Source organism: Mustela lutreola, chromosome 7, assembly GCF_030435805.1.
Source record: "Mustela lutreola isolate mMusLut2 chromosome 7, mMusLut2.pri, whole genome shotgun sequence".
NCBI classification, from domain to species: Eukaryota; Metazoa; Chordata; class Mammalia; order Carnivora; family Mustelidae; genus Mustela; species Mustela lutreola.
Window position 1 is genome coordinate 117110061 of NC_081296.1, and position 14632 is coordinate 117124692.

Sequence of the window (14632 nt, forward strand, 5' to 3'; positions counted from 1 at the left end):
ACATGCTTTTGCGTACACACACACACACACACACACACACACGTATAGATAAACATGCAAACGTCTGTGATGTGAATTGAGTTCAGTGATTTTGCTTTGGACTCAAACTGGGTATTCTGACTCTTTGTTATTCTTTGCTGTTTTCAAATTCGAAACATTTCTCGATGTTGGAAACATTTCCTCCAGGAGTTCTCAAAGGAACTCGACAACAAGTCGTCCTTGAAGGCTGTGGTTGTAAGTACAGGGAGCCAACTTCTCCACCTAAAAGAAGCCGATACGGCCACACTGAGAGCTGCTTTAGCACAGCTGGAACAGAAGTGGACCACGCTCGTAACACAACTTCCAGATATTCAAGAGAAACTTCATCAGGTAGGTGTTCAAAGACGCAGCGTTCGAATTAGCGTTCACTTGTTAGCTCCCAACTCCTTTAAAATTATTGCTCTGACTCAATAATTTTCATTGACACCACCTATTTTTCCACTGGCTCCACTGAATATAGGTCTTAATTACTGGCCTATCCCCCAGTGGGATCTTTCTTAACAGAGAAATCAGGCTTAATTACTTTATTTCCCAGTTTATCTGCATCGCTGTGTTCCTTCATGTGAAGGTCATCATCATTGTTTTGGGGTCGCTTTTTCTGAGCCTGAATGCTGGGTTTGTTTTTGTGAGTCACCTGCCTAATTGTGGAGCGGGACCTTTTATCAAACCAGATAGCCTCTTCAGTGGATGCCCTGATTCATTTTTGTCAACGGCGGGTAATTAAATGGAAATCGCTTTGTCCTTGCAGCTTCAGATGGAGAAATTGCCATCTCGCGAAGCAATCACAGAAATGATCAGCTGGATGAACAATGTAGAGCGTCACATCGTGGGTGAAGACTCAGAGCGCTCGCTGAGTTCCGCACCTCAAGTGAAAAATCTGCTTCAGAAGTACAAGGTAATTAAACAAAAAGAGCCAGAAGCCTTTTCATTAAATAAGAAGGCAAGTCAGTCGGAAGGGAAAGACAGAACAAAGAGACACTTAGGATGGGATTTCAAAAAACTCACTGTAGCAGTGAGGAATGGGGTGGTTGGTGGGTGATTCGAGGCAGATGTTAGCCTACTTGCTCTTCTGCCGCCTGGTTTCCTGTGGTGGCTCCCGTCACCACAGGGCAGAATGCAGGCTTGTAACTAGCTCTGGCCCCTCTCGACCTCTCCAGCCTCCTCTTTCTTCATTCCCCGCTAAGACCCTAGACACTGCCAGAAGCGAAAGAACCTGCCGTGTCTGGCGTTCTTCCCACTCGTGCTTCTGTGTGCACTAGTCCTTCGGGCTGGAATTTTCGTGCCCCACGTCTAGCCATAGAAATGCTCTCCGTCACCTTTCTGGAGTCTGCTCAGGTGTCACCTTACTTGGAAATCTGCTCCTGACTTCCCTGCCAGATGACTGGACTTTCAGGGATTAGGTGTCTCCACGGTGCTGTAATTATTGGGTGACTTGTCTGTCTCTCCACCTTGCCTTAGCTTCTGGAGAGCAGGGGCCATGCTTCACCTCCCTGAAATAGCTCGCTTAGCCCGATACCTGGCATCCAGTGAATATTAAGTAATTGTTCTTTGCGTAAGAGAATACATAAGGAAAAGTTGATTTCCTTCAATAAATAGACATGAAGGCAGCCTTCTCCGTGATGTTTGGTTTCATGTAGATGGAACTAACATTGAACAGGCCACACACAAGCATTTACTGTGTGCCAGGCAGGCCCGCCACTAGGAACACAGGAGATGAATGAAGACTCTGGTCATTGCCTTCAGAGCCCTCAGAGCCCTCACAGGTGGATTGAGCCTCTGGTAGATGGAGGATGAATTCCTTAGTCATGAAGCGTGATGTTAGCAAGGGTTTTATTTTTCTGTGCTAACACATCCTCACTTCAATGAGTGGTAGCATTTTTAGAGGGTCCGCACTTCTGTAGTATAGGCTCTAACAAAGTTGCACATACCACATGGCTTTCTCCCTGCTGCCTCCTCGGCACATGGAATTCTCCAAGACACTCTCCGCTCAAAGTGGACATTCAGTGGGATTCGGGGAAGGGTTGGACAGAACTCCAGAAGGGTGCCCCTAGGGGAACAAATGGGAGATTGGGGCTCCCTAGAGTGCCCCAGAGGGAGGATCCTGTTCAATTACTTCAGTTCAGGTTTTGGTGGTTTAATTTTGTTTGTTTATTTTAGGAGTTCAGAATGGAAATGGACTATAAACAGTGGATCGTTGACTTTGTCAACCAGTCATTACTTCAGCTAAGCACGTGTGATGTAGAGAGTAAACGCTACGAGAGAACAGAGTTTGCAGAGCACCTGGGAGAGATGAATCGCCAATGGCAGCGGGTACATGGAACGCTAAATAGAAAGGTGTGCTCACGTGTCACAGTTTGTGTGATTTGGCCTTTGCAACATACCGCTTTCTGAAAAATTTAAAAAGATACTCACGGTTAACTCACAAGGGAAGTCTAATAATCCCCTCCAGATAGCCCTTTTATGACGCCTGTGTTCTGACATTCTTTGTTGGTGCCTCTAGGAGCCTATGAAGTTCTTATTTCTTTGAGGTTTATTAGTGGGAAATTGAGTTGGGCATCTGAAGAGGAGAAATTTTAAAAAGAGGTCAAGTATTATGTGAGACTACTCAATGGTTGGAGATTTTGACATTTTCTGTGAAAGTAAATGTTCAAAAATGGCAAAGCTATGACAGCTTTGAAAAGATTATGAAAAAAGAAAAATGTACGTGGCCTTGTGGTAGACTTTCATTCCATGACTCTGAAAAATATTAAGAAAACCTTATTCTTGGAGGAATATTCAGTATTTATATATAATTGATAGTAGCAGTTGGTTGATTTCTTTATTTGTAGAGAATACATACAAATGGATTTATACAATTAAGATTCAAGTGCATGAATGGACAAAGAACATGAACAGACAGTTCACAAAAGAGAAAATTTATAATTAGCAAATCAACATGGAAAGATTACAACTTCAATTAACAGGCATTCAGAGTAAACATTATGTAACGTACATTTATTAAATTAGAAAAATTTAGTAAGATAAAAGCCCAAAGCTATCCCATTCATATGCAGATAATGGCTTACATACCCTTTTGAAAAGCATTTAGAAAATTTCAAGAACTGGAATAATAATCATCTTATTTCTTTACCTAGCCATGCCACCTCTTACACATTTATCTTAAGTGGCTAGCCCTTCAAAAAAGGGTAAAATATGCACACAAAGGGTTCAGCATTATTTATACTGGTGAAAAATGTAAAATGCCTTAATTTCCAAGTATACAGGAATAATCAGATTATATTGTGTCCATTTGATAAAACGTTGGGCAGCCTTTTAAATTAATAAAAGGCATATGTCATAGCCAGCTGAGCGGGGCCCTATGACATATTGGAAAAGGAACATAAAACTTTATATATCTTGTGACTATAACCTAATAAAAATTGTGAGCATAGAAATGAGAAGAATCACAGGTGCTAAAAAGTCATTATTTTATTGAAGTGATTATTTGTGATATTTTTGATACTGACTTAATTTTTAAGCCACTCTAATGAAGAGTGTCTAGGGAAAGAAAGTTTTTTTAAGTATATCAGTAGATAGTGCAATGAAAAAATACTGCATGTTACGAACACAATTTTTATTTTGTACAGGTATTGTGGAATTCCAAAACTGTCAAGTTGCTTAGGCTGGCTTTCCTTTCAAATGCCAGAGGGCATTTTAATTCTGTTTCCTAATTTGTGAGTCGTCATTCCACAGGTTTTTGGGAAATCTTATGCTAAATATGAGGAATCTGAAAAGAAACAAAATTATTTAATTAAAAATAACTGTCATGAAATTTACATTTTAAAGTATGTGGTTTAAATTTTTCATTTTCTTGTAACTTACAGATACAACATTTAGAACAACTTTTGGAAAGTATCACTGAGAATGAAAACAAAATACAGATTTTGAACAACTGGATAGAGGCCCAAGAGGAGAGACTAAAAACTTTACAAAAACCTGCAAGTGTGATCTCAGTGCAGAAGACACTCCTGGACTGTCAGGTGAGAAGGCACGTGGCTCCTGTCCACACAGCGTGGCCGGGCTGGTTATGTGGTCGTGTGGTTCAGTCGCTGCTTCTGCCCCAAGGACCAGGGTAAGCGGCTATACTTCTGAAGATCTTCTCCAAATCCCCAGGTACTTCCTTTGTTACATAAAATAGTCTTCCATGGGTTTTACAAAATTGCACACTGCTATTTTTTTTTCATGACAGGCAGAAGATGGTATTTTCCATTATCGTTGTTCCTAAGTCTTGAATGTTACTCCTAAAAGAAAGTGTTCAGAGGACATTTTGATTTGATGTTTTCCAATTTGTGTGTGTGTGTGTGTGTGTGTAATTTTTATTAACTTACTCAGTATTTACAGAATTACTCTTAAGGTTTCCATTATTTTTAGCGTTTCATTCTGTTTCTTTAGAAGAAAGTGATTTTCTTTTACCTGCTCTGTAATGTGTTCTGACAGGACCACTTGACCCTGGGAACCACTGTCTAAATCACACTTGAGCTTATAGCTCTTGGCCGTGCCCTTTGTTTTTCTTTGTTGTCATTTGCCAGGTCACTTGGTCTCTGAGATGCCCTCACCCAAGTGTTGGTTAATCTTCCTTGAGTACTGCCCGGATTTTGTCCCTCCATACTGAGAACACTCCGGCTGTCCCTGTCACTATAGCCGGCACAGGGGATGCTGCCTCTGCAGCTGCTGCGTGAGGGCATGACACGACTCCCTGTTGGGGCTGGAGGTCAGCTCACACCCATTTCTACTGAGAAGGTTCTAGAACAATACGGGGCATGCTAGGGGAGCAGCAGAGCTCATTAGAAGAGGTCTTGCAAGTGGTCCTGTCCTGTTTCTCAGGAGCCACTAGCCATTTCCATTTAGAATTCCTTCAGCCACCTCAGATCCAGTAGCCGACACTCCACAGGTCTGTGCTACACCATCCCCCACAGGCCACCATGGTTTCACTTGAGTTCTAAACTACCCACGGCGTGGGGTGTCCTCACTGTTTTCCAGATGAGAAAAATGGAGGCCTGGAGGTTTGATGACTTAAGGTCTACTCAGATGACCAATACCGGCAGGCACAGAATGGGGACTGGGTCTCCTGGGCTCTTCCTACTATACCATGATGATAACCACTTATTCCCTAGACTCTTCTGAAATCTAGATCTATGTAATGATTGAAATTATTATAAAAACTCATACTGTAATAGTTGCAGAAATTCAGAGTATGTTGATTAAAATGTGTTTAGGTGTGATGTTATTTAATTATGTACTCTAATGGCGTTTTTACTAGAGAAGGGCACTCTTCCTGTCTCTTACACCTTATTGTTCTATGATATTGTGCATTGAAAACTTTCCCCTCTCACCCTTCCAGGATATAGAAAATCAACTTGCAGTTAAATCCAAAGCCCTGGATGAGTTGAGACAAAGTTACCTGACTTTGGAGAGTGGGACAGTGCCACTGTTGGAAGACACAACATCCAGGATTGATGGGTTATTTCAAAAAAGGAGCAGTGTTATCAACCAGGTACTAGAACTCATTTGAAATATACTGTTCCTCTTCATGTATTCTTTCGTCTTTTTTGGTTTTTGTTTAATTACAGAAACTCATGCCATGCTAAATAAAAACTGAGGAGTTGCTCAGAGAAATACGCAAGTAGAGAAAAGCATTTTAAATCCCATTGTTTTTGCCCTGGATAATTAGAGGTAGAGCAACCAGTTCCAACACCATTGGCAAGCTAGAAATTCATTTGGTTATCTTTGTTTTGTCTAATATACTCACAGACAAAGATGTCTCCACTCCCCAACCCAACAAGCATCTGGCACTATTTCCTGGCCACATACACAGGAGCTGCTAAGAAAAAGCATGTCCAGGGAGGTGCCTCAGGGAGGGAGTGATCCTGTCTCCTGTAGCCTCTATTAAGTCAGAAGTGTGGTCAGCATATGGAGAACTTCAGAGGTGGGGAGAAGCACAGCATGTGTTGAAGAGGAAGCATGTAAAAAATGCCTCATCGTTTTATGAAACAGGTCTTATTTTTTTAAAATACTTTTTATTCATTTGAGAGAGAGTAAGCAAGAGAGCGCAAGCCAGGGAGGGGCAAAGGGAGAGAGAGGAGCAGACTCCCTGCTGAGCAGGGCCACCACCCTGTGGGACTCCATCCCAGGATCCTGGGATGGTAACCTGAGCTGAAGGCAGACCCTTCACCAACTGAGCCACCCAGGAACCATGGAAGACATGTTAAAGTCTGCATTTACCCCTTCTAGGAGTTAGAGCACCAAAAGAGCAAAGACAGGCATCAGTGTATATTACAACTTTCATGGTTCCCCACAAATGGAGAGAAAAACTATAAATATTAGCCAATTGTATAGGTGTGTCCATACTTCCCAGAGGTCCTTATTGTGGATTTATTTGTTGTCTTCTAAAAGCTACTTTTGACCATTTGCTCCAAGAGGGAATTGGGAATAGCCTTTATGACTGAAACTCATAGTTGACCCTCAACCTCCTTTCTCCCTTAGAACTCAGGCAGGAAAACAGAGATGAGCTTAACACACCTTGTGTGAGTCATTTGTTAAATGTATCTTCTGTGAGGCACTGGGCTCACTGCCAACAGTACAAAGATAAACAAGAAAATAAATGTATCCCACACAAAGAGCTCCCTGGAGGAAATATACTTGAACAGATCATCACAACACAGTGGATTATAATAAAAATGTAGGGTAAAAAAGATTGAGATAATGCAAGTTAAAAAAACATGCAGATGGTACTAACCATAGAAGATAGATGTATAGATAAATGGACTAGAACTAAGAGTCCAGAAATAAACCCTCAAATTACAGTCAACTAATTCTTAGACAAGGATATCAAGACAGTTCCAGGGTAGGGAGATAGTCTTTTCAAAATATGGTTCTAGGAGAGCTGTATATCCACATTCAAAAGAATGAAGTTAGACCTATACCTTCATACCTTGTATAAAAATTAAATCGATCAAAGGTACAAGAGCTGAAACTATAAAACTCTTAGAAGAAAACCTGGGTCTAAATCTGCGTCAGTAGATTAGGTGATAGTTTCTTGGGTATAACACCAGTAGCATAAACAATGCAAGAAAAAATAAGGTGGACTTCATCAACACTAAACACTTTTGTGTTTGAAAGGACACCATCACCAAAGTGAAGTGACACACCACAAAATAGAAGAAAATATTTGCATGGTTAGGGTCTTGAATCTACAATATAGAAAGGACACATGACCGAAGGGAAAACATGAGTGAGTGATCTGAATAGCTATTTATCTAAAGAATATATGAATGGCCAATAAGTACCTGAAAAGGTGCTCAATATTATTAATCAAGGAAATGCAAAGCAAAGCCACAATGAAACACTGCTTTACACCCCCCTCAGTCGTGGTAATAATAAGGCAGACTAACATGTTAGCAAGGGTATGGAGGCATTGAAACCCATCCTGCTGGTGAATGCAGGTGGGAGCAGCTGCTTTGGAGAAAGCCTGGCAGGTCCTAAAATGTTTAAACATAGACTTATTGTATGACTCAGCAACTTCACTCCCAACTGTCTACCCAAGAGAAATGAGAACACATGTCCACACCAAAAACTTGCGCATGAATGTTGCTCGCAGAATGATTCATAATAGCTAAGAAGCAGACACAATCCAAGTGTCCCTCGACTTATGAATGGATAAATAAATGGTATATCCGTGCAATGAGATATTACTCAGCCATAAAAGGGAATGAAGTACTGACAGTGACTACAACATTGATGGCCTGGAAAACATGCTAAGTGAAAGGAGGCAATCACCGAAGACTATATATTGTATTTCTCTAGGGAGCAAAGCTAGATTATGGCTGTGGAAGAGTTGGCAAAGAATGAGGAGAGACTGCCGATTGGGTGGGTTTTTTTGGGGGGGTGATGTTCTAAAACTGATGATGGTGATTGTATACTTTAAATAGGGGAGTCATATGGAATGTAAGTTATATCTCAATGCTACATCTTTTTTTTTTTTTTTAAGATTTTATGTATTTATTTGACAGAGATCACAAGCAGGCAGAGAGACAGGCGGGGGGGGGGGGCGCGGAGCAGGCTCCCCACTGAGCAGAGAGCCCAATGCGGGCTCAATCCCAGGACCCTAAGATCATGACCTGAGCCGAAGGCAGAGGCTTAACCCACTGAGCCAGGCACCCCTCAGTGCTGTTTTTCTTTTTAATTTATTTTTTAAAGTATATCTCTCTACTAATGTGGGGCTTGAACTCATGACCTCTGAGATCAGAGTTGCATGCTCTACTGACTGAGCCAGCCAAGTGTCCCAAAGTTTTTTGTTTTGTTTTTTTTTTAATGCAGAAAACACAAAACCTAGACCATCCATTCATAAGTATTCCAAAGTCAGTAGAGCGCCATCTTTAAGAGCAAGGGCTTTGATTCTCTCTTTGAATAGAAAATGGGGCTGCCAGATTTTTATCTGTGTCCCAGGGCAGGTACTTAACCTCTCTATGGCTCAATTTCCTGGTCTGTAAAATAGGGGTGATCATACTAGATTTTAGCAATGCCTCTGCTGTTCTACTGGCTGATTCTACTTTTAGCATTCTGAAAATGTTCCTCCTTGTTTCTGGTGTAGTGAATTTTGCTTCATGGTCTTTTTATCTTTCCCTCAAACCACATGTGCCATTTCTTTTCCATGAAGCTGTAATAGTCTGAGGGTTGCCCTTAAGTGGACCAGTAGATGTACCAACTTGGTATGTAGAAGCCAGGAAGGCCTCTGTGGCCTGGACCCTGGCGGTGCCTTGTGTAGCCATGTGCCTGGAGGAAGCCTTTTATCTGACTCATCCCTGCCATGCAGAGAAGTCTGTAGCTTCTGTAGGGAGTTCGCTTCCTACCTCCTTTGTTTCCTTACTATCTTTTGTTCCTTCTTAATGATGGATTCTTTTCCTGAGCCTTTGACCCCTTGTAAAGACATTCCGCCTACACAGTTGCCAGTTGTGAGACTGATATTTTAGCATCCCAGGTGGTTCTTTATCTGTCCCTGTTTGGGGCAGGGTTTGAGGAAGCCTGCCTGTCAACATCGCTTTGTGTCCTCCACGTAGATGTGAAGCAGAGAACAGAGGCCTGAGGGCAGACTGGGTGGTTACATCTAAAATTGACATCACGTCACAAATGAAGCTGCCCAATTGGGCCAACATTGTGATCACACTCAATTTCTACTCAGATCCTTATTTTAAATTGAGATATAATTCAAATACCATAAAACCACCCTTTTGAGTGTACAGTTCAGTGGTTTTTAGTGTATGGACAGAGGTAGACAAACCATTAGTACTGTGAAATTCCAGGACATTTTTGTCGATGCAAAAAGAAACCCCCATTTCTCTGCATTCCTCCCTTCCCTTAGTCCCTAGAAACACTAACTACTTTGTCTATGTATGTGCCTATTCTGGACAGTTTGTGCATGTGGAATCATACAACATACGGTCTTCTCTGTCTTCCTTCACCTGGCATGTTTTCAACATCAGTATTATAGTCTGTGTCAGAACTTTATGGGTGAATAATGTTCCATTGTATGGATATAGCACGCTTAGTTTATCCATTGATGGACATTTGGGTGGTTTTGACTTTTCATGAATCATGCTGCTATGAACATTTGGGTACAGGTTTTGTATGAACATACATTTCCATTTCTCTGGGGAATAAACCTAAGAGTGGAATTAGTGGGTCATATGATAACTCTGTACTTAACTTTTTGAGGAATTGACAAATATTTTTCTACAGATGCTGTACCATTTTATGTTTCTACCAGCAATATATTAGAGTTCTAGTTTTTCCACACTCTCGCCAACACTGGTTATTGTCCAACTTGGATTATAGCCATCTTAGTGGATGTGAAATGACATCTCATTTTTGTTTTGATTTCTATTTCTCTAATGACTGTGGATGTTCTTTCGAGAGGTATCTGTTCAATCCTTTGCCCAATTTAATTCTTTGGTTATTTGCTTTTTTTATTGTTGAGCTGTAAATGTTCTTTATGCAACATATAGAAATAAATATACATACATATTCTCAGTTGTATCTGAGATCGTTGACATGCTTCAGCCTCCTACAGTTATCCAACATACTAAAGGATAAAATAAGCCCGCCATTGCATTTCCTCCTGCTTGGTCCTTGCGTACCATTTTGACCGAGCATGTGCCTCTCCAACTTACAGTGACTCAGTGCTGGCCAACAGAAAACATTTTATACTTACAATGCTTTACAATTTTCAGAACACTTTCACAGACACTGTGTTATTTGTGTTTTTATTTATTTTATCTGTTTTGTGAGTAGGGAAATGAGTTCAAGGGTTAAGTAACTTGTCCAAGATCAGAAAGCTCAGGTTGTCACGGACATGTATGCTCACAGATCCTGATTCCCCACCTGTTGTTCATTCCCTGGGCTGTCTTCTGCTGGGCTGAGCTTTATCTCTGCTGATCCTTCTGGCCTTAGGGCTCTTTCCCATTCACCTGTTTTAAAACTTAGTCCTCTCTGATATTTTTAGTTCATTAACCTACCCTTCCCATCTGGGTTAATCACGGACATTCACCCAGTGCCCTCCAACTGAGATGCCTAATTTGGATCCCATGGTAGAATCCTTAGAAGGGTGGGACGCCTGGGTGGCTCAGTTGGTTAAGCAGCTGCCTTCTGCTCAGGTCATGATCCCGGCATCCTGGGATCGAGTCCCACATCGGGCTCCTTGCTCAGCGGAGAGCCTGCTTCTCCCTCTGCCTCTGCCTGCCATTCTGTCTGCCTGTGCTCGCTCTCTCCCTCCCCCCCCCCTCTCTGATAAATAAATAAAATCTTTAAAAAAAAAAAAAAAAAAAAGAATCCTTAGAAGGGAGAAGATGATGAGAGAGCCTCTTCTCAATGATTTCCTAAATGTTTCCACTTCTCATACAGGTCAATGAGCTCAAGACCTCCATGCAGTCTGTTTTACAGCAGTGGAAGGTTTGTGATAAACTGTATGAGGAGGTGACGATGATGACAATCCAATTCTGGTACTGCATGGAGCACAGCAAGCCTGTGGTTTTGTCATTAGAAGCCTTAAGATGCCAGGTGGAGAGCCTTCAGGTAAATTAACCACATCTTGGCCCAGTGCGTCCACTGTTGGCAGAAAATCTCCAGTGGAGTCAAGCCCGGAAATGGACACAGTGGCCTTGGTGCTGTCCACAGAGAAGCACACAACAGTATCTTAAAAAGCAGCATCAAAAGCATAACAGGGAATTCCAAAATGAGTTCCATGAGCCCGATGAGTGAAACTTCGTAAAAGGATACCTGGGCTTTTTCGTCATTGTTGGAGTGTGTGTCTGTTAGTGTCCTTTTTAAAGTTCTTTTCTTAAATGAAAGAATGCCTTTCGGTTGTTTTCTTCTTCACATTTCTAATAATTTCCCCCAGTCCTGTTAAAGTTTGAGTGTTCGTGTTACTGTGATGTGGCAGTACATGTTGGAAAGCCGCTGCCTCCTTTGGACGTGGCCAGGCCGTTCTGAAAGGAACATTTCTACTCTCTCCTCTCAGTCTCTTCAAGACGAAGCTGAGGGCAGTGAAGGACGTTGGGTGAAACTGCAGGAGGTGGTTGGGAAGCTCAAGGACCGCTGCCCCTCGGTTGCCGAGATAATGGAAGAGAAATGTCAGAGCACGCATGCCAGGTATGCTTTAAGATCCTGTTTGAATAACAGCAGGTATCTTTATCTCCCTGTGGTGGGGTGAATGACGTTACAGTGGCTTTGTGAAGTCCTCGTAGTCGTTGGAGATAACTGGGTTTGTGCAATTCTGGTTTCTGCTCTGAAGCGTCTAGTTATGTAAGATTTGATTTGGGGAAGGCTGTTTCTTACCTTGTAGCCAGGGTCTCCACTCTCAGAGGGCACAGACTAGCGGCCTAGGAGGAGTCTCAGGGACACCAAAATCCTGGGCAGAGACAGGCTTACGGGGTACTTAGATGGACAATCTGTTTCACTAGAAACGTAAGATGGAGGAAAGGGGATGTTACTGCTCCTCAGGGAGATGATTTATGAGGTTGGAAAGAATTCTTTGATGAACTGCTTACGGTAGAAAGTTCCTTCTAAGGAATGTGGCCCTAGTTCATTGCAAGGCTTTTATTTTTGCTCAGTAGGACATGAAATTTGGCCTAAAGATCATTTGCTCTGATGACAAAGACATGCGAGCTACCCTCCGTGCCTTTCTCTATCCTTCCTCCACGCAGAGTCAGCATCTCTGGAAATCTACTCTCAACAAGTGTTGAACAGGGGGCGTCCAATTTATCTACCCCGCAGTGGCATCCTCAACTCACGATCCAGTCTTTACTGGGAGAAGGGAAGGAGGGAGAGAAAGGAGGCACCTAGACACGGATCTGATGCCACTTCTGGTATCGGGGCCGCCCTCGAAACAGGGCAGTGCGGTTTGCTATAAACAGATTCAGCTGTTGCCACTTGTTACATTGTTGGCACAAGAATGCACCAGAAGGCTTGTTGGAAAAGGTTGCAGAAAATAGCACCAAAGTGTTCATGATTATTACCTGTACATTAATGAGCTGTCAGGTGGTTTTATTACCTTCTCTTTATAGATAGGTAGGCTAGTATGTAGGTAGAAAGATAGGTAGATAAGCTAGATACAGACATAGGGATAGATTGAAACATACATGTTTTGTGGGGTTTTGTTTTTATTTTATAAGGAGGGTATGTTGTATTTATAATTGGGAAAAAATATTGTTAAGAGAAAACTATTCTGGGGCACCTGGGTGGCTCAGTTGGTTGGGCGACTACCTTTGGCTTGGGTCATGGTCCTGGAGTCCTGGGATTGAGTCCCACATTGGGCTCCCTGCTTGGCGGGGAGTCTTTTTCTCCCTCTGACATGTCCCCTCTCGTGCTCTTTCTCTCAAATAAATAAGTAAATAATCTTTTTATAAAAAAAAAATCTATTCTGGGATTCCTGGGTGGCTCAGCTGGTTAAGTGTCTCCCTTCTGCTTAGGTCAGATCCTGAGGTCCTGGGATTAAGCCCCACATTGGGCTTCCTGCTCAGCAGGGAGCCTGCGTTCTCCCTCTGTCGTGTTCCCCGTGCTTATGCTCACTCGATCTCTCGCAAATAAATAAAATAAAATCTTTAAAAAAAAAAAAACACACACACACACACACTGTTTCGCTAAGATTTTTGAAATCCATAAAAATGAAGCAGTTGTGCCATTTTTCCTTTTCCATCTGTTTAGCAGGGTTAAGGATATTCTGAAACAAGCATTTTCATGTTCTTCAGGTAAAAGTGTAAATATTACAATGCTTCCAGAAAGCTAGTTTGACCATATATATACCTATAACCTTAAAAATATTTACATATTTTTATTCCTTGACTAGAGTAATTCTCTCAGAAATCTAGTTTAAGGCCAGTGTCTTGAAATAACAAAAAATGGCCTTTTGAACAAAGTTGTATGTGAGCATTAGATTTGAAAGTAAAAATTGAAAATTACTTCAGTATCCGCATTAATCTCAAATTTGGTAATTAAACAAAAACCAGACCATTTAAAGACTACTATATATGGCCATTTCAAATAAGACTTCCTTATTTTTTATTAATAACGGGGAAATTTTTAAGTCATATAGGAAAGGTACTACAGTCTGTATGTGGAGTAAAAATGATTTCCATTATTCCTGCTGTTACATAAGGGACATGTTGCTTTTGTAATTAGAAAATAAATTTGGGGACGCGTGGGTAGCTCAGTTGGTTAAGCATCTGCCTTTGGCTCAGGTCATGATCCCTGGGTCCTGGGATTAAGGCCCACATCAGGCTCCCTGCTCAGTGTGGAGCCTGCTTCTCCCTCTGCCCTACTCCTGCTTGTGATTTCTCTCTCTCTCTTTCATTCTCTCTGACAAATAAATAAAATCTTCAAAAATAAAATAAAATAAGGGTGGCATAAGCACAATTTAAATAAGGCCTACTTAATGACCCCCCCCCCCATCTCTAAACCAGGAGACCCTCCCATGAGGAGAAGGTTTCATCAGGCCTGCAGTTCAGCACGTTTTCTGTCTTTGCCTAACAGATATTCATGATACGATAGATCTTGCCCGTCACAAATTTGGTAGTTTTTGTTGAGAATTAGAAAGTTGATGAAATGTCCTGATTTGGAACTTCTGTTTATATAATGGTGATACATTAATAAAAATGTCATTTATGTCTCATCAGCCTATCTGCTATTTTATTTACCTGTCGGCAGAATGTGTGCACTGTGCTTTTGCTGCAATGGGACGGGTGGTCTGAGCGTCCCCTTGTTCATGTTGTTTTGACAGGTGGACCCAGGTAAACCAAGACATTGCAGACCAGTTGCAGAAGGCCCAGAGCCTGCTCCAGCTCTGGAAGGCATATAACAGTGCTCACACAGAAGCCACAGCGAGGCTGGAGCAGCAAGAAGCAAAGTACCAAGAGCTTGAAAACATCAACATGTCTGGAAACAACCTGGCTGACATCCTGACCCCAGCCCTGCAGGATGTAAAGGTGGATGCAAAGCCCATTGGGAAAACCAAGGCCAAGACAGCCCAACAGATAGGGCCGTGACCCAGGGACTAGACAGACCA

The 14632-nt window shown here is 41.9% G+C and overlaps 1 protein-coding gene across 13 annotated transcripts in view; it reads left to right on the top strand.

The window, feature by feature from the left end:
• The window catches only part of SYNE2 (spectrin repeat containing nuclear envelope protein 2), a 328121-nt gene that overhangs the window by 251859 nt on the left and 61630 nt on the right, over positions 1 to 14632 (top strand). For all 13 annotated transcript variants that reach the window (XM_059182293.1, XM_059182290.1, XM_059182281.1 and 10 more), the window contains 8 exons: positions 187 to 369; positions 788 to 934; positions 2197 to 2373; positions 3903 to 4058; positions 5420 to 5572; positions 10975 to 11145; positions 11591 to 11721; positions 14348 to 14552. In XM_059182293.1, the coding sequence (XP_059038276.1) occupies positions 187 to 369; positions 788 to 934; positions 2197 to 2373; positions 3903 to 4058; positions 5420 to 5572; positions 10975 to 11145; positions 11591 to 11721; positions 14348 to 14552 (1323 nt within the window). The remainder of the gene's footprint in view (positions 1 to 186; positions 370 to 787; positions 935 to 2196; positions 2374 to 3902; positions 4059 to 5419; positions 5573 to 10974; positions 11146 to 11590; positions 11722 to 14347; positions 14553 to 14632) is intronic.